Raw genomic sequence first — 19486 nt, forward strand, 5'->3', positions numbered from 1 at the left:
CTACCTCACGTGCGTTCCCCAAGTACACGGTCCGTGACAGCAGCAGCTTCTCCATGGCCAGGGCAAACTCCACCACGATCTCCCCCACGGTGGCAACGCCAGTCCCAAACAGCGCCCCCGTCACAATGTAGGTGGACTTGTGCGCCAGTGAAAAGACACCAATGGCCACTCTCTTCTCCACCGGGATGGCTTTCCTCATCACTGTGTCTGACTTCTCCAGCTCTGGGCGCAGGATGCCCACTAGCCTGTGGAAGAGGGCACGGGGCATTTGGAAGAAATGCCTCCATTACTCATCAGACCATATGGTTGACACAAAGTTGTCCCACAAGTCTTGCGATGCAGGGACCTTCCAGCATCGGCGGAGGCGTGCCACTCTGGCCAGGGCCATGGCACCGCCAACAGTAGCCTGATGAAGTGCTATGGCAGCCACTGCCGTGCGCTATTCTGTGTCATCATCATCATCACTACTGCTGTCATCCAAGTCTACAGCTGTTATGGTGGTGGATGATGGGACCTCCATTGCAGCGGCAATGGAGGCGGAGGGGGCGGAGGGGGCAGAGGAGGCAGAGGAGGCGGAGAAGACGGCGGTGGCACCGGCGACAGCTGTGGCTGTGGATTGCAGCTTCAGGAAGACCACAGGGAACAAAGGAGAGGAGGTATCCATGATGCCAGTGGTGGCACTCGCAATGCGCAAGCGGGCAAGGATGCCAACATCAGCTGATCACCAGCTGGCAGGAGGCCACCTTTGTTCTTGGGCAGGGCGGGGAAAAAAGTTTGAAGGGGCCTGGGCATTTTAAATGTGCACATGCGCATTCCGCAGCCGGCAAAAGGGAAATTGCCGGCTGGTGCTGGAGTGCCGCAGCTGCGCACTTCTCATGCGGCAAAAAAAAAAAAGCCGCGGTTTCGGCCGCCCGTGCGGAAGCTTTTCCTTTCTTTGCGACGTCCTCCGAGGCGGCGGTATAGAAGCTACGGGTCCGAAACGGACCCAGGTGAGGCGTCTTCACTGCCCCCCGTGTGGAAGCCCCGACACCTGAAGCACGCCCCCGGGGCGGGCGGTCTGGAGGCTCCGTATTCAGCAGAATACACCTCCAAGACGTCTTCCCCTGCCCGTTTGTATCCCGCCTTAGTTAAGATTATTCAGTTGGGATTCTAGTAAAAATATTGTCAGCCCTTCATATCTACAGACTTGCCATTTGCGGAGTCAAGCATCCATGGATGGCAAGCCCATGTTATCCCCAATGGTGATATGTTCATGTGGCCATACCACCATTACGTTTTGTTATCCCTGGTGGTGTTGCAGCGACATGCACGTGCTGTTACAGGACAACATGGGCTATCCCTAATGGCAGCACAGCTGCATGCACACACCGCCATTGTGGACAACAGAACTTGAGCATCTATGGATTTTGGTATCTGTGGGGGGCTCCAGAATGAATCCCCTGTGGATACTTATAGCCAACTGTAATGCTGGGAAATGGGTGTCTAAATATGTTGTAACCTATACAGTATATGTTTTGATCCAAACACACTATAAACATACAGACAGGGATTATAGAAAATCTGAAATCAAGTAGGTAGGCTCATGTTCTCAGGTTCCCCAGAAGGCAGGAATACTTCAGATGGGGTTAGATGTCTTTTGTTTGACTGTTCAGACAATATTTCTTGATGATAATACCAGTTCTGCCAATATAGCCAATTGCCTAGAGGGGTGATTAACTCTCCATCTCGATATGTCTTAAAAACAGCCCAAACATACTGTATCCCAGATTTCCTACCATAGAAGGACCACATCTGTCCCAGTTCTTCGAGTCTCTACTATCACTTCAACATTATCCAGGCAGAAAAAAATAAGCCTTTGGAGAGGCTGCAAGAATATTCAAAGGTGCAAACCACTGACCTGAAATAGTCAATGTCTCTTCTGTCTGGTCATGATGTGCACCAAACCCAAGAGGTCTTTTTTTCTGTGAGGTGAAACACACAGGGCTATCTGCCTGGATAGCCACCATTTCACCAAACACATTGGCTTGCACACTCATATCCTGTCTGTCACCCAACCACTCCTTGAGTGTCTGGCCAAAGGAAGATGGTTCCTTAGAATCATAGAATCATAGAGTTGGAAGAGACCACAAGGCCATCCAGTCCAACCCCCTGCCATGCAGGAACTCTCAATCAAAGCATCCCCGACAGATGGCCATCAAACCTCTGTTTAAAGACCTCCAGGGAAGGAGACTCCACTATACTCCAAGGGAGTGTGTTCCACTGTTGAACAGCCCTTACTCTCAGGAAGTTCCTCCTAATGTTGAGGTGGAATCTCTTTTCCTGTAAATTGCATCCATTGCTCCAGGTCCTGTTCTCTGGAGCAGCAGAAAACAAGCTTACTCCCTCCTCAACATGACATCCCTTCAAGTATTTAAACAAGGCTATCATATCACCTCTTAACCTTCTCTTCTCCAGGCTAAACATCCCCATTCCCCTAAGTCATTCCTCATAGGGCATGGTTTCCATACCCTTCACCATTTTAGTCGCCCTCCTTTGGACACGCTCCAGTTTCTCAATGTCCTTTTTGAATTGTGGTGTCCAGAACTGGACACAATATTCCAGGTGGGGCCTGATCAGAGCAGAATATAGTGGCACTATTACTTTCCTTGATCTAGACACTATACTTTTATTGATGCAACCTAAAATTGCATTGGTTTTTTTAGCTGCCGCATCACACTCTCTTCCTCTTTGTTTTTGCAATATTTTGCACATGCAAACCGGTTACCATATGCATTACAATAAAAAGGTGGGACTCCTAGATCCCTTTCACATATAGTCTTGTTCAGCCAGGTGTCCCCCATTCTATATCTGTGCATTTCATTTTTCCACCCTAAGTGCAGTACCTTACATTTCTCCATGGTGAATTCCATTTTGTTAGCTTTGGCCCAACTTTCTAGTCTATTCAGGTCATTTTGAATTTTGATTCTGTCCTCTGGCGTATTAGCTATTCTTCCTAATTTGGTGTCATTTGCAAATTTGATAAGTATGCCCCCAATTCTGTCATCCAAGTAATTGATAAAGATGTTGAATAGCACTGGGCCCAGGACAGAGCCCTGTGGGACCCCACTGATCACTTCTCTCCAGGATGAAAAGGAGCCATTGTTGAGCACCCTTTGGCTTTGGCCGGTCAACCAATTACAAATCCATGTAACAGTTACCTTGTCTAACCCACATTTTACAAGCTTGTTTGCAAGAATGTCATGGGGAACCTTGTCAAAGGCCTTACTGAAATCAAGATATACTATATCCAGATCATTCCCTTAATCTACCAAGTTGATAATTTTATCCAAAAAAAAAAAAGATATTAGATTTGCCTGACATGACTTGTTTCTCTGAAACCAATGTTGACTTTTTGTGATTATGGAATTGCCTTCTAGATGTTCACAGACTCTGTTTAATGATCTGCTCCAGAATCTTTTCTGGTATTGATGTCAGACTAACTGGACAATAATTGTTGGGATCCAACGTTTGCCCTCCTCCAGTCTGCTGGGACTTCTCCTGTTCTCCGGGTTCTCTCAAAGATTATTGCCAATGGCTCTGATGGTACATTTTCCAGTTCCTTTAATACTCTTGAATGTAGTTCATCAGGTCCTGGAGACTTAGATTCATTTAGATTAACCAGATATTCCTGTACTGTCTCTTCAGTTATTCTCTGCTGAAATTCCCCTATTCTGTCCTCTGTTCCATTTTCCTCATTTGAGGACCCTTTGCCTTTTCAGAGAACATTGAGGCAAAGAAGGTGTTGAATAATTCTGCCTTTTCTCTGTCTCCTGTTAGCATTTTGCCATCTTCTCCATGCAGTGGCCCTACCATTTACTTATTCTTCCTTTTGCTGCGGACATATCCAAAAAAAGCCATTTTTATTGTTCTTAACCTCTCTAGCCTCCTTAGTATTAATTAAAAATTTGTTTGTTTAAATAAAATAAGGAACATGTGCCTTTAATTTAAAGTAACTTGGGTGTTCACTGTGCTAGTCTAATTGAAACAGAATGCATTGGAAGACCTTTAATCCTTGAATTTGCTATGAAATCTCATTCATTTCATACACTGAAATCATGCCCCTAGTCCCAAAACACTTCATCTGTCAAATACCATATTAAAAATTATTATATCTTGCACTAACTGAAGGCCAAACTAAATAGCATGTTTCACATGTAGTCAACCCAACAAAATATCTGGTTTAGAAAAGATGGAGATTGGTACTATGGCATGGAGCAGGGATAGATGATTTTATTCTTTTGTCCCTTCCATGGTTCATGTCAGTATTGCCTTCCCACACACTCTTCATTCTCAAAAGAAAGAAATCTCCCTTGGTACTGCCAATAGGGAAAATAGTAGCATGCTGAGAGAAGGGAGGTTCTGATCAAAACTGCAGACTATGTGATGCAGATCACATTTATCTTTGTTCTAAATGTCTCTGAACAGTGCAAAAGATCCAGTACATAATATGGATCTCTTTGGAATTTTTGTGCACAAAAACTAAAAGTAATAGTGAAATTTAAACTTCACATTTCACAGTTTGAAATTTCCATCTATGTTTGTGGAAATGTTTGTCACACGTCATTTGCTGCATCCTTCTCTGCTCAAAAACTTCTGTTGAAAAGTAGCATTCAGCTAGCATGAAGTCACAGCTAGCAAGTAAACATGGCTAAACCACTTAAGCAAGAAGGATATTGCAGGAATAGAAATCAAGCTAACAAGAGTGGATGGATCCAAACTTGTGAGAAAAGAGCAACTAATTTGCTAATGAAGAGGGAATCAACTACATTTATTATTATTATTATTATTATTATTATTATTAACCTTTATTTATGAAGTGCTGTAAATTTACACAGCGCTGTACATACAATCTTTTTAGTTAGACGATTCCCTGCCCTCGGGCTTACAATCTAAAAAGACAAGACACAGAAGGAGAAGGGAGTGGTGGAGGGAAAGGGTAAGAGGTCCAGCAGTTCCTCTCTACCTCCAAGGCTTGGACCAAGGTAGATGGACTGGAGGGAGGGCTTGGCTTCATAATGGATGGTTAACATGCCAAACACCTTCTTCTCATAAGGTTGCTCAAGGAGTATAAGGTCTCTTTAAGCAGGAGTTTGAGTCTTGCAGGTTTGAATGTATTATGTCATGATCACTTTTTCCAACGTTGTGTTTTGCCACACACATGGCCACTGGATGGGAATAATGGGTGTTGTTGGCATATACATCAGGGGAACAGTAGGGGAGGGAAGGCTGACCTATTGAGTGGCAGGTTTCTATCAAAAATACTGGGGTGATATGCATATGCTCCACAGGAATTATTGAATTATTATTGAATATTATCCTTGAAGTGTCATCTGGTCTTAACATTAATTAATTAATTGAATTTATATCCCACCTTTCTCCTGAGGTGAGTTTCAAGGCAGCTTTCAATAATTTCAAGATTAAGCTAAAACATTAATTTACAAAAGTAAAAAAAATAAACAATATTATTTTTAAAAACATAATTACAAGTCAAAACCATTTAAAATAAATTTAAAACATAATTTTCAATAAAGGATTTTAAAATATAGCACATCAGTTTACACGTACACGCTACTGTTCCCTAACTAAAATTCAAAGGTCTGCCTGCATAAAAATGTCTTTCCCTATCTGTGGAAAGAGAGCAGGGAAGGGGCCAGCTGGGCCTCCTGTTGAAGAGAGTTCCAGTGCCTAAGAGTAATCCTAGGCCCTTCCCAAATCAACCTGCAAAGATGCTGGATTGAGAGAAAGCCCTCCCATGAAGATCTTAAAACTTGAACTGGCTTATATAAAGAGATATGTTTTTCAAGTTAGTCTGAACCCAACCTGTGTATTGCTTTAAAGGTCAAAATCAGCACTTTGAATTCTTCCCAGAAATGGACTGATAGCCAAGAGAGTTGTTTGAACAAGGGGGGTGCTCTCACATGATATCTGTAGCCAGTCCTAGTCAACAACTTGGCTGTATCAGTAAGGCTGCACTGGTGTTTCTGAATAGCTTTCAAAAGCAACCCCACATAGAGCACGTTACAGTAGTCGAAATGGAGTATAACCAAGGCATGTGTCATAGCCAAATAGATCTGACATCTCAAGGAATGGTCACAGCTGGCACAAATGCTCTCCTGGCCACAGTCTAGACATCAGCATCCAGGCTCAGATCCAAGTCCAGGACCACACCCAACTTGTGAGCCTGAGATTTTGGGGTGAGCCCCATCCAGCACAAACTGAACCCCTATTCCCGGATCTGCCTTCCAACTGATCAGTAGCATCTCTGTCTTTTCTGGATTAAGTTTCAGTTTGTTCACCTTCATCTAGTCCATAACTAACAGCAGGCACAGCTTCCTTGGAATTGGATGGAAAAGAGATAGGAGTATACTGATGACACTGAACCCCAAAACACCAGATGACCTCTCTCTCCACCCCCAAAGTGCCTCCCCCAAAGGGGAGCATGACTATTAGACTGCTCAAAACTAAGATGGCCAATTACTCTTTGCCAAAACATAACTCTTTTCCCTTTCCTCTAAAAAGAATCAAACTTTCATGGAATTTGCATGTACTCATTTATATGTGCAGATGCAAACTTAGAAATTATTATAAAAAACAGAAGAATGATTTAATTAGATTTAAACATCATAATGAAGACTGTGATGATCATAACCTGTGTCCTAGCACTCTTTGCCCTCCAGATGCAAATTATTAATGGACAGCTGCAAGCTGTTCTCTCTTCTGGTGTCATTTCATCTTTAAACTAGACTCAGACTACACAGTCCTTCAAAGACAAAAAATCTTAAAGTAAGGACTATCTCCAGTCAAGTGGAAAATGGGCCACCACATAGCAATGTGGACTCTCTGCAGAGCCTGTCAGTAACTAGCTGAAAGATGTCCTTGGTTAACAATTTTGCTTTTCCTTCATAGATGTTTTAATATTTCTAACAGTAGGCAATATTTAACAACGTGTTCACAGGGTCTTGAGAAGATCCAAAAGGAAAGCAAACTTTGGAGGAGCTTCATGCACAGAGTAAGAGTTCTTCAACTTCTTAAAGAAAAGGAAACTACACAGAACATATAAGGAACTTATAAAGTACGTTCCATGACACCACCACAAGCAGCCGGTTGAAGAAGGGGAGGAGTGGAAGCTGATCTCATATGACTCTGCACTTATCTGTTGTGTTTAAAAGGCTTTTAGCTTTCTTTCTTTTTTAACCACCAATATGCAAAATAAGTAGAGACTGAAATCAATGTGTCGATATTATAGAATCATAGAATCATAGAATCATAGAATCGTAGAGTTGGAAGAGACCACTAGGGCCATCCAGTCCAACCCCCTGCCATGCAGGAAATCCAAATCAAAGCATCCCTGACAGATGGCCATCCAGCTTCTGTTTAAAGACCTCCAAGGAAGGAGACTCTATCACCTTCCGAGGAAGTGCATTCCACTGCCGAACAGCCCTTACTGTCAGGAAGTTCCTCCTAATGTTCAGGTGGAATCTCTTTTCCTGTAGCTTGCATCCATTGTTCCGGGTCCTGTTCTCTGGAGCAGCAGAAAACAAGCTTGCTCCCTCCTCAATATGACATCCTTTCAAATATTTAAACATATTTGAAAGGCTATCATATCACCTCTTAACCTTCTTTTCTCCAGGCTAAACATCCCCAGCTCCCTGAGTCGTTCCTCATAGGGCATGGTTTCCAGACCCTTCACCATTTTTGTCGCCCTCCTTTGGAAACGCTCCAGTTTCTCAATGTCCTTTCTGAATTGTGGCGCCCAGAACTGGACACAATATTCTAGGTGGGGCCTGACCAAAGCAGAATACAGTGGCACTATTACTTCTCTTGATCTAGACACTATACTTCTATTGATGCAGCCTAAAATAGCATTGGCCTTTTTTAGCTGCCGCATCACACTGTTCACTCATGTTCAACTTGTGGTCTACTTGGACTCCCAGATCCCTTTCACACGTAGTTTCATTCAGCCAGGTGTCACCCATCCTATATCTGTGCATTTTATTTTTCCGCCCTAAGTGCAATACCTTACATTTCTCTGTGTTGAATTTCATTTTGTTAGCTTTGGCCCAGCTTTCTAGTCTATTCAGGTCATTTTGAATCTTGATCCTGTCCTCTGGGGTATTAGCTATTCCCCCTAATTTGGTGTCATCTGCAAATTTGATAAGTATGCTCCCAATTCTGTCATCCAGGTCATTGATAAAGATGTTGAATAGCACTGGGCCCAGGACAGAGCCCTGTGGGACCCCACTGGTCACTTCTCTCCAGGATGAAAAGGAGCCATTGTTGAGCACCCTTTGGGTTCGGCCGGTCAACCAATTACAGATCCATTTAACAGTTCCTTTGTCTAGCCCACATTTTACAAGCTTGTTTGCAAGAATGTCATAGGAAACCTTGTCAAAGGCCTTACTGAAATCAAGATATACTATATCCACAGCATTCCCTTCATCTACCAAGCTGGTAATTTTATCAAAGAAAGAGATTAGATTTGTCTGGCATGACTTGTTTCTCTGAAACCCATGTTGACTTTTTGTGATTATGGCATTGCCTTCTAGATGTTCACAGACTCTCTGTTTAATGATCTGCTCCAGAATCTTTCCTAGAACTGATGTCAGACTAACTGGACGATAATTGTTGGGATCCTCTTTTTTCCCCTTTTTGAAGATGGGGACAACGTTTGCCCTTCGCCAGTCTGCTGGGATCTCTCCTGTTCTCCAGGAGTTTTCAAATATGATTGCCAATGGCTCCGATATTACTTTTGCCAGTTCTTTTAATACCCTTGGATGGAGTTCATCTGGTCCCGGAGACTTAAATTCATTTAGATTAACAAGGTGTTCCTCTACTATCTCTTTACTTATTCTGTGCTGAAATTCCCCTATTCTGTCCTCTGCTCCATTATCCTCAGGTTGAGCACCCTTTGCCTTTTCTGAGAAGACTGAGGCAAAGAAGGTGTTGAGTAATTCTGCCTTTTCTCTATCTCCTGTTAGCATTTTGCCATCTTCTCCACGCAGTGGCCCTACCGTTTCCTTCTTCTTCCTCTTGCTGCGGACATATCCAAAAAAGCCCTTTTTATTGTTCTTAACCTCTCTAGCAAACCTAGTTCATTCTGCGCTTTAGCTTTTCTGACTTTACCCCTACACATGCCTGCTATTTCTTTGAATTCCTTTTTCGTGATTTCCCCCTTTTTCCATTTCTTATACATGTTCCGTTTCAAACTTAGCTTGGTTGAAAGTTCCTTAGTCATCCATCCTGGTTTCTTGAGACACCTCCCATTTTTCTTTCTCACTGGAACTGTTTGAAATTGTGCCTTCAGTATCTCCCTTTTGAGAAAGTCCCATCCGTCCTGAACTCCTTTATCTTTTAGTATTTCTGACCATGGAATCGCCCTCAATACTTCTCTAAGTTTACTGAAATCCGCTCTCCTAAAGTCTAGGATGCGTGACTGACTCTGCCTGGCTTCTCCTTTCCACTGTATTACAAACTCCAGGAGAACATGGTCACTTCCACCTAAGGATCCCACCACTTGCACCCCTTTAACCAAGTCATCCTTGTTGGTTAGGATCAGATCTAAAATAGCTGACCCCCTTGTTGCCTCTTCCACCTTTTGGACCATGAAATTGTCTTCCAGGCAAGTGAGGAATTTGCTAGACCTTGAGGATTTTGCTGAGTTTGACTTCCAGCAAATATCAGGATAGTTGAAATCTCCCATCACTACTACATCTCTCTTTTCTGACTGTGTGGTCATCTGTTCTAGAAAGATATCATCCAATTCCTCAGTCTGACTTGGGGGTCTGTAGTAGACTCCCACCGTAACACCCTTGTTGTTTCCCTCCCCTTTGATTCTTATCCAGATGCTCTCCACCTGGCTTCCATGATTGATGTCCAGGATCTCTTCACTGGTGTAAATATCTCTGACATATAGTGCTATTCCTCCTCCTTTCCTGTTTGGCCTATTTCTCTTAATAAGGTTATACCCCTCTATTTCCACATTCCAACCATGAGACTCATCCCACCAGGTTTCAGTGATGCCTATTATATCATATTTGCTTTGTTGTACTAGGAGTTCGAGTTCATCCTGCTTATTTCCCATGCTCTGTGCATTAGTGTAGAGACATCGCAGACCATGGTTCCCTTTTACTTGCTGCCTGTGCAAGTTTTTTTGCCTCCCACTGTTGGGTCCTTGCACTGTTTGCCTTGTTTCCTCTATGTCCGGCCAGAGAGAGGAGAAGGAGAGGAGCTGCTTGGCAGCCATTTTGAGACCGTGTGCTTGAGACCGTGTGCTCGTTGCTGAAGGGGCGGAGCTTCTGTGAGTCACATTAAATACATTAATGGGGCGGGGAAGGCTTTCCACTAAAAAACTTAATCCAGAACATAACGTATCTTTTCTCCCCAAATCAGGTAGCCAAGGGGGGGGGGGGGGTTCTTGGGATCTGGACCCCCCTTTCCATTAGAAAAATGAATGGTGTGTGCTGCTGCACCGCCGCATCCAAGCCCCATTATAATGGTGGCACTTAGTCTGGACCCCCCCTTCCTAAAATCCTAGCTATGTCCCTGCCCAAATGAAATTCTATATACCGTCGGCCCTCCATATCCACTGATTTTTTTTATCCACAGATTGAAGCATCCACGGCTTGAAAATGTTTAAACTATGTATCAATTCCAATAAGCAAACCTTGATTTTGCCATTTTATATAAGAGACATCATTTCACTGCTCCATTGTATTTAATGGGACTTGAGCATCCACGGATTTGGGTACCAACTGCAGGTCCTGGAACCCACCCCCAGTGGATACCAACGGCCCACTGTAATTTTGAGCCCATTTTCCTGGAAACAACATTGGTGCTATCTTCCTTCACTGTATCCCCTGCCATCCTCAACAGATTTTCACACTGTGGGGGACAGTGACTGCTGTGTCAACAAGGAACACAAAGTGTGACAGGCATCAACAAATAGGACAGATGGAGGAAAGAGCAGGAAGAGGACATCCATGGTACAACATGCAGGCTTGGGAAGGAAGAAGGAGATATGATGGTGGATGGACAGATGAGGAAAGATGTGAGAGGAAGAGGAGGAAGGAAGGAGAGAGGTTATAGATGGAGAGATTACAAGATGAGAGAAGGGGGAGGATTTGAGAAGACAGAGAAAGGAGAAGGGACAGAAGAATGAGTCTATACTATGAGTGTATGCTTAGTGTTGTGAGTACTATCAGTACTCACAACACTAACCATAGGAATGTTCTAGATTATGGTTCCCATTAGTTTAAGATAGCATGCCTTGTGATGATGGGATCATGGGATCCCTTCTACAGCGGAAATTATTCCATAGACAGATCATAGTCCAGCAAAGCCACACTGTTTCTTTACCCACACACTGAAGAGGAAATGAGACTCCTTCCACACTTTGGTAAAATATATTTTATTTCTCCAAAGAAATAGTATGAATCAGAATTTCATCTTCCTAGAAAGCTCTGTGTAAAATTAATTTGTGTTGTACATACCACAAAATATTCAATTTACAGTTTTTGCTTGCCATTTGTTTTCCTTTACAAGTATACTATTCTAAGATGTAATATGTTACAGCAAACACACACACACAAAAAATATTGCTAATACCTGGACATACTGCACTGCTGAATGGAACTCAGCCATAAATTAATGTTATGTGAAAAAAAAGTCTAACCACACTTCTGAGTTATGATTGTGTACATTCTTAGAACTCCAACAAAAATGGTGATGATGTAGTTCAGGCTCATGTCAGCAGTTCAAGTGCCAGACAGTACAGTGGCCATTATGGCTGTAACAATTTTAGGTAAGGCTTTTTTTAAAAAAAAATTAATTGGTTTCATAAGGTTTCCCTTATATGGGCCACGCAAGCAGGATTAGCAGTTTACTTAAAATATTTAACAGTGGGTTAACAGCATACTATTACTTTTACTTCATAAAAACAATTCAGATGGCCTGTAGATACAGTGCCTACTTTGTAAATGTGATTTGTGCAGTTCAGGAAGGCATCTGGATACAATTCTATTCAAAGGAGAAATACACAAGTCCAAGCACAGAGTTCTGAAGTCCAACAGCAAACAGATTTTTAAAAGGGTTTTACAAAGGAAAAGGTTGGGGGGGGATTCATAGGGAAAAAATCAGAAATAGCAAATCAATAGAGATTTTTTAAGGAAATTATGTTGCATGGCACCAGAAAAAAACATGTTCATTGAATAAGTAAAGCAGAGACAAAAGAGTGTCCAAGGATACAGTGAGAAAGAAAAGAGGCTTAATATTAAATGTTGCATATTGCTCTGTAGGAAAATGTATGGGTCAAACTGCTCATATCATAGGTTGTTACTTTCCAAAAAAAGTAGTCGCCCGTCCTAACCTGTGGATCTGAGATCCGCGACCTGGAATATTTGCGGAGGGGTGACCTCCACTATTTTCAGTGGCACGCACACATGGGCCCGTGCACATGGGGGTGTGCCCCATTCAAGCCTATGGGGCTTGAATATGCATGAGCCTCGGTTTTCACTGGGGGAGGGGGGCCTGGAATGAATCCCCTGCAAAAATGGAGGGCCAACTGTAATAGGATATTCACAGGCCCCAAGACTGTCAAACTGGAGGGTGCATTGTTAATAGGAAAGCCTGCAAACATGAACACTCTTTGCTCCCCGTCCAAAACCTCACATGAACACACACAAACACACAAACAAACCTTTAGCTGTCAAGCCCTGGGAGGGGCTACTGCTACTGTTTGTTGCTTATCAGTGTGGAGGGCAGAGGCCATTCACAGGAGAAAGAAGCAGCTGGTCTGGGTTCAAAGGATAAGGAAAAGCAGGGTACCCTCCCTCTATGAATGCACCTTGTTTCTTTCTCCTACTGAGCTGAGACCAGCTATTGCATCTTTGACTGAACTGCCTTCCTCCTCCTTCCCTGCCCCATCAGTAAGCAGCAGCTTCTCCCAGGATTTGACAACTGCCAGTGCAGAAGGAGAGGGGTGCAGTGGCTCAGGGGTTAAGACACTGACTCTGACCATTGCAGGGTCAGCAGTTCGAGGCCCAAGCACCATGTGATAGAGTGAACTCCCATCACTACTTCCAGCTTCTGCCAACCTAGCAGTTCAAAAACCTGTAAAAGCGCAAGCAGCTCAATAGGTACTACTTGGGTGGGAAGGTAACAGTGTTTGATGCGTCATGCTGGCCACATGACCACAGAATCATCTTTGACAGTGCTAGCTTCCTTGTCTGGGTAATGGAGATGAGCATCTCCTCCTACAGTTGGACACAACTTAACAATCACACCAGAGGAGAAAACTTTACCTTTTAGTGCAGAAAAACTACCTGGGTGGAGCATTAGATTCTGCCTTCTTGATGTAGGATCTCAGTCACGCTTTCTCAAAGAGCACACTAAATACATTTGCCTCTCAGGATAAAGCTGGCAATCATACTTAAACACAGTATGGAAAATTAGGTAGAAGAGGAAGAAGAAGAGGAGGAGGAAGAGGAGGAAGAGGAGGAAGAGGAAGAGGAAGAAGAAGAAGAAGAACCACCTGGGTGGAGCATTAGACACTGCCTTCTTGATATAGGATCTCAGTCACAATTTCTCACAGAGCACACCCAGTGCAATTGCCTCTCAGGATAAATTTGGCAATCATACCCAAATATAGCATGGAAAATTATGTAAAAAAAAGAAGAGGAAGAGGAAGAGATATGTCAAATAACCAGCCTAGACAACTTCAAAAAAGCTGTCAAGATGGATCTCTTCCGGCAGGCCTTCCCAGAATAGTTCGATCTAATTTCTGTACTCTCCCTACTTTATGTAACCACTGAATCTGGGTGGAGCATTAGACTCTGCCTTCTCAATGTCAGTCACAGTTTCTTACAGAGCACACCCAGTGCAATTGCCTCTCAGGATAAAGCTGGAAATCATGCCGAAAGAGAGCCTGAAAAATTATGTTGAAGAAGAATGGATACAACAATATACTTAAAGAAAGAAATGAGCTGTTGTAGGACAATGGGGATGAGGGATCTTGAATTGAGAGCTTCATCCAACCAACCAATTATAATTGGCTTCAGTATTTATATAGTTATTCTTCTTTAAAATAACTTTCCAAGCCCTAGACAGGCAACTCAATGTATGTCTATGTTGGAAATACCGCTTTATGAGAATTTGCTGTGAATGTCTAGGGCATGCCCATAGACATGCCTGAGAAATTTCACTACAAAATGATGTGATGTAGTTCTGCTGCTGCACATTCAGCAGTGACCAGACCCAATCAACCATCTCAATCTCATGAAATGGCTACTACACTGGCAGCAATCCAGCATGGCAATTTGTGAAATTCTTTGGTGAGTTTCACACAGGCAGCACAGCTTCACCTCCACTGCCCATCCCAGTGGGTTTCATGAAAGTAGGCCTCTGTGTGTGTGTGTGTGTGTAGACACACACCATTTTATACCATGTGCCAAGCAAAAACCTCTCAGCTCAGCACCAAACGCTAATCCCATTTGCTTTTGACTTAAATGCAAAAATACTCATTGTGAACTTTATGTGTGGAAGAGGCACCATCTAGGCCAACTATGGCAATGTGCCACATACATTGGCTTCTATCATCTAATAGCACACTGACTGTAGGGCTAGTGATCGCTGGAGTCAAAGGCAGCAGAGTGAATCACCCTGCAAGTTCAGACAGCATGGTTTTCATCTAAGAGAACAGTTTGATAATCAAGCTAAAAAAAAAAACAAACCCTAAAAACAAGAGTGTAATATGACTTGTTCCAGTTAGACATTTCACTTTTTTTTTTCAACAGTAAAGAGTTAAAGCTGGACAAAATCAAAATATGCATAGTTCTCAGCCCAGGGAATCTGCATTAAAAAGAAAAGTGATACTACAGACATCCAGACAGTGCAAGTTTTTCACCTTGTAGCTTCTACAACAGGACTGGGCAATAGGTGGGCTTCCCAATATTCTTGAACAGCAAATCCCATTATTCCTCATCCAGAGCTTGGGAAATTACTTTTCAAAATAATTTATTCTTGTTACCTGTTAAGAGTGCTTAAAAAGTAATGGGTTACTATTACAGCATTTTTTTTCAAATGACAAGATCTTGCCTTTGTATATTCCATAATACGTTTCTTTTGTTGTTCTTTTGCTTGTGATTTCTATTATTTCATTCATTGATTTATGGCCATATTAAATAATACACAAGTATTCTACTTGTTGCAATACATAAGAAACAACATCCCATGTTGTTTGTTGTGTCTCTTGTTATTTCTAAAATCCCTGTCACGTTTTAAGAAAATAAAAAACTGATAAGAGAATAGTATGGGGAAATTCCTGTCAAAATACCTCTAAAAATGTCCTTCAATAGTAACTTTTTAAACTCTAAAATTTTACTCATTGCACCAGCAGAGGAACTTTGTTTCCATACATTATGTTAATTTTTAAAATACAATTGTCTTATGCCCTCCCCCAAAGTAACTCATTATCAATAACTATGCTGGTTGTAACAGTATATGGAGAGCTCTTGTAGCACTTTTGAGACTAAATGAAAGAAACAAGTTGGCAGCATGAGCTTTTGTAGATTTGTCTACTTCCTCAGAAGCATTTGGGAAAGTATACTTAAGTCTACGAAAGCTCATGCTGCCAACTTCTTTTTTTCAGTTAGTCTCAGAGGTGCTACAGGAGCTCTCTACATACTCATTCTACAGACTAACACAGCTATATCTATGCTAGTTGTAACTTATTCCTTCCAGCTCTGCCTTACTGTTGGCTGTGCTGGCTATGGCTGATGGGAGCTGCAGTCCAAGAACATCTGTGATCCACACTTGCCCTATAAGGAGCAAGAGAATGCTCTATACACCAAGACCATTGAACCTGGGAAACAGGTAGCAGCAGCAACATGGCTGGAGAATAGCAAATTCTCTCCCTGTACCACAGCCACATAAAAAGACAGCTACTGCAGCTAGACTCCAAGCCTGAATTGTGAAAGAGGACTGACTTACGAAGAGACAGAAGATGCTACCTGAAGGGCCTTGCACAAAAGTATTTCAGCACGTCTAGTACCCGTATCAGAGAGGAAGAAAAAAAGATTGTGCTTTTCTCAATTCTCCCTCATCCACCTCCCTTTCTCTCCACTTTTCTATCCTAAATGTCTCCTGGGATGATAGCTGGAAGCACTTTCCAGTTCAAAGTGAACCAGGCAACCAAAGAAGCTACAGCATAGCAAGAATCAACACTGTGGAATGTTTAAAACAAAACAAAATAAAACACAGCTATGGGCTATAGTGTGGTTAGGCAGCTTAGTGAATTAATTGCTTATGAATTAAAAATAAATTATTATAAAATAGATTTCTGTACATTTTACATATAGACCTATCTACAGATATAGGAGGAAGCAAGCTGAAATGACAGGATTAACTCTGGCACATGCTTCTATATTAGCCATCAATCCCAGCCAAAGTCGTGCCCAGTCATCTGGTAGAACTTCATGTTGAAGGGCCTGTAGAACTCCCTCAGCCGCTGCACCACCTTCTGGTCGATGCTGGGGTGGGTCCGCCCTTTTGTTTTGCCCAGACAGTGAGGCTTGCTGCTGCCTTCTGCCTTTTTCAGGCAAGGGAAACCCTTGGTCTTGTTGAAGTAGAAGTGTTTGTCCGTGATGATTCTCTTGAGGCCCAGAAAGTCCTGGACACGGCCCAACTCACCAGCTGGGTCACTGATCAGTCTCTCCCCACTGACAAAGAGGATTTGCCCAATGGGGAAATACAGGAGCCAGTTTTCCAGATGTTTGGCGTAAATGCCAATCTGGATGGCACTCCAAGAGGTATCAATAAGGCCTGTAGTCCTGTTTTTGAAAGTCAGGCTCTCAAAGGTGGGGATATCAGGCTTCTTGGACAGCGTCTGCGTGTAGTCAGAAATGGCTCTGGTGACCGGATCTCTCACCACCACAATGAGTTTGGTGTCCTTCGACATGGCAGAAATACGGGCAGGTGCTTCCTTCGTGACAAAGTAGCTGGGCGTTTTCTCCATGGTGATCTGCCCATCAAGAGTTCTTGGCATCAACTCTCTGTGAAAAAAGAGAAGGAACAGGAAGACTGGTTAGGAAACAGAAGTGAATTTATTATAATTGTCATTTGCCATTCTTGGTACTGCCTATGCCAGACAATCTGCTCAGCCAAGGAGAAACACAGCATCATTTCCAAACTAATTTATTTCATTTAGATCCCACCTTTCTCCCAATAGCGTGTCTAAGGCAGTTCACAACCTGAAACAAAATAGAGCTGAAATCCAATGATGTAAACTACAAATAACAGTTTTACATATTATCCTATTTTAAAATATCAGGAATTTAAAACAATTTTAAAGCACTAAATGTAACAATGTTTTTTTTTTTTAAAAATAAATAGCGTGATGGAGTCTCCTTTCTTGGAGATCTTTAAACAGAGGCTGGATGGCCATCTGTCAGGAATGCCTTGATTGTGAGTTCCTGCATGGCAGGGGGTTGGACTGAATGACCCTTGTGGTATCTTCCAACTCTATGATTCTATGAATTACATAATTAACTACTATATGATAGTCCTTACATTAAACATTCTTTTGATATTTTTTTTTAAAAAGAGTTATCATGCCAAAAGTCCTGTGTGTTAATGGTAAGATTTGATCCGCTGTCAAGTCTGGAACTTGGTTATGAATGTATTCTATATTTTTATAAAGTTCTCTTTTTCTCCCCTTGCCACTGAACTTTTATTGTAATATTATAACAATAATAGAAATGTAGTCCGTGGGCACATACCAATGGAAACAACAACCAGTCAATAGTCAAGAGCCTGTATAAATAAAGAGGTCATTCCTTGAGCAAGAAAGAGAAGGAGTTCCACAACCTGGAACAAGCCACCAAGATGGCCTTCTTTCAGACAGCACAGTCTTAAGCCATATGGGGCTTTATAGGTCATAACCAGAACCAGCAATGGACCCAGTAGCCAGTGGAGCTATTGCAACAAGCAGGTTACATGTGCATAGTGAACAAAGATGGCACAACACACATATCATTTTGTAACAATATGAACGAAACATGGTAGTGTAACTTGCTAGATTGAGACAGTTGGCTGTCTAATAATTTATGGAAGACCAAATAGGAGCAAGAAAGGCAAACAGTAGTCAGATGTGTTGGTGAGGGTAAAGGGTGGGCAGGCCTAGTTTGTTGTTTCCAATGAAAGTTATTGCGCCAAGCAGGAAATTTGACCTCAGAGAGCAAAAAACTCTTCTGTCTGTATCAGGAAACTGGTTTTCAAATTTCCTACAAAGGCACAGCATTCTCTGTGCAGAATTCTATTTTTCATGTAGAAATGTATTTTCTGTCCAGAATAATCAGGTGTATTTTTGTGTGTGTTCAAAGTAAATCCTGGACTATTTCTATTCTTCATGGCCCAGAACAGAAGTGTTCAACTAGAAATGGAGTTCTGTTCTTAGAACCATCTCAAGCCACAAGAAGCCATCAAAGAGTTTGTCAATATTTCTTTTGTAAGATGCCTTGCATAGGTAAAGCAATGTGCCTAATCTGCAGATGGATTGGCCTGCTTTGCCCATTAACCATTTAAGACATTATTACATCAGCGTTCTAGCTCAAAGGAGCTCTAATGCTCCCTCTAAAGTCCTTTAGCCTCCTCCCTGAAAAAAAAAACCACCTCGAAAGCAGGAAGCTGTAACAGTCATTTAACAACAAGGGTGCACTGAGAAACATCACCTTGCAGACTTCTAATGTGAAAAACAGTTCAAAGACAGATACATTTACAGAGTCAGTTGACAGGTGGCCACATGGTAATCCAATAGCTGAAAGCCTAATGCCTTTTGTGGCAGCTTTTTGTCTGCACAGAGGGATTCTCCACTAATCTGTTGACACTTCTCAATAAAGAAAATTGAGAGAGGGGTTCTTGTTAATGTGGCAGTTGTGGGGAGAGACAAGTAGAAGAAGAAAAGGGAGGTACAGAAGTGTTTTACAGGCTGTTGCTATGTCAAACTTAACAACAACAAACTGGCCAACACCGTTTGAGCTGTGCTCATGAGCTTCTAAAGGCAGGGCCCAGAAGCTAGAATGACAGAAACACCAGATAACAGAGGTAACCTGAGCTTTCTTACAGAAGATCCAAGGTACACAACAGAGACAGGAACAATGCCACCTACAGGCCACAGGTGGTATTTAGGGAGTCCATGAAAGAGTAAAGATATACAGGTGGCCCTCCACACTTGTGGCTTTGCCTTTTGTGGATTTGATTATTCACGGATTTGATTAATATGGTAATATAGTTTCCCTCAGCATGACTCTATTGTCAACTTCTGCCAAAATTCACACTGGAGGACCCAGAGATTCCTAGAGACAATACGTCTTTGGGTATTTGTAGGCCCTCCAGCACAATTTCATTGTCTGGCAGATCTTGACCATAGAATTGCCCTGGAGGACCTAGAGATTCC

At 42.4% G+C, this 19486-nt stretch overlaps 1 protein-coding gene across 1 annotated transcript in view; it reads right to left on the bottom strand.

Annotated features, from left to right (window-relative positions):
* Window positions 1-11436: 11436 nt before the first annotated feature.
* Window positions 11437-19486, bottom strand: part of LOC149322084 (heparan sulfate glucosamine 3-O-sulfotransferase 3B1-like) — a 42041-nt gene continuing 33991 nt past the window's right edge. The window contains exon 2 of the mRNA XM_089534240.1: window positions 11437-17084. Coding sequence (XP_089390366.1) covers window positions 16466-17084 — 619 coding nt within the window. The 3' untranslated portion in view covers window positions 11437-16465. The remainder of the gene's footprint in view (window positions 17085-19486) is intronic.

This window comes from Sceloporus occidentalis, unplaced genomic scaffold, assembly GCF_023333645.1.
Source record: "Sceloporus occidentalis isolate IW3139 unplaced genomic scaffold, rSceOcc1.0.p SCAF_1, whole genome shotgun sequence".
NCBI lineage: Eukaryota > Metazoa > Chordata > Lepidosauria > Squamata > Phrynosomatidae > Sceloporus > Sceloporus occidentalis.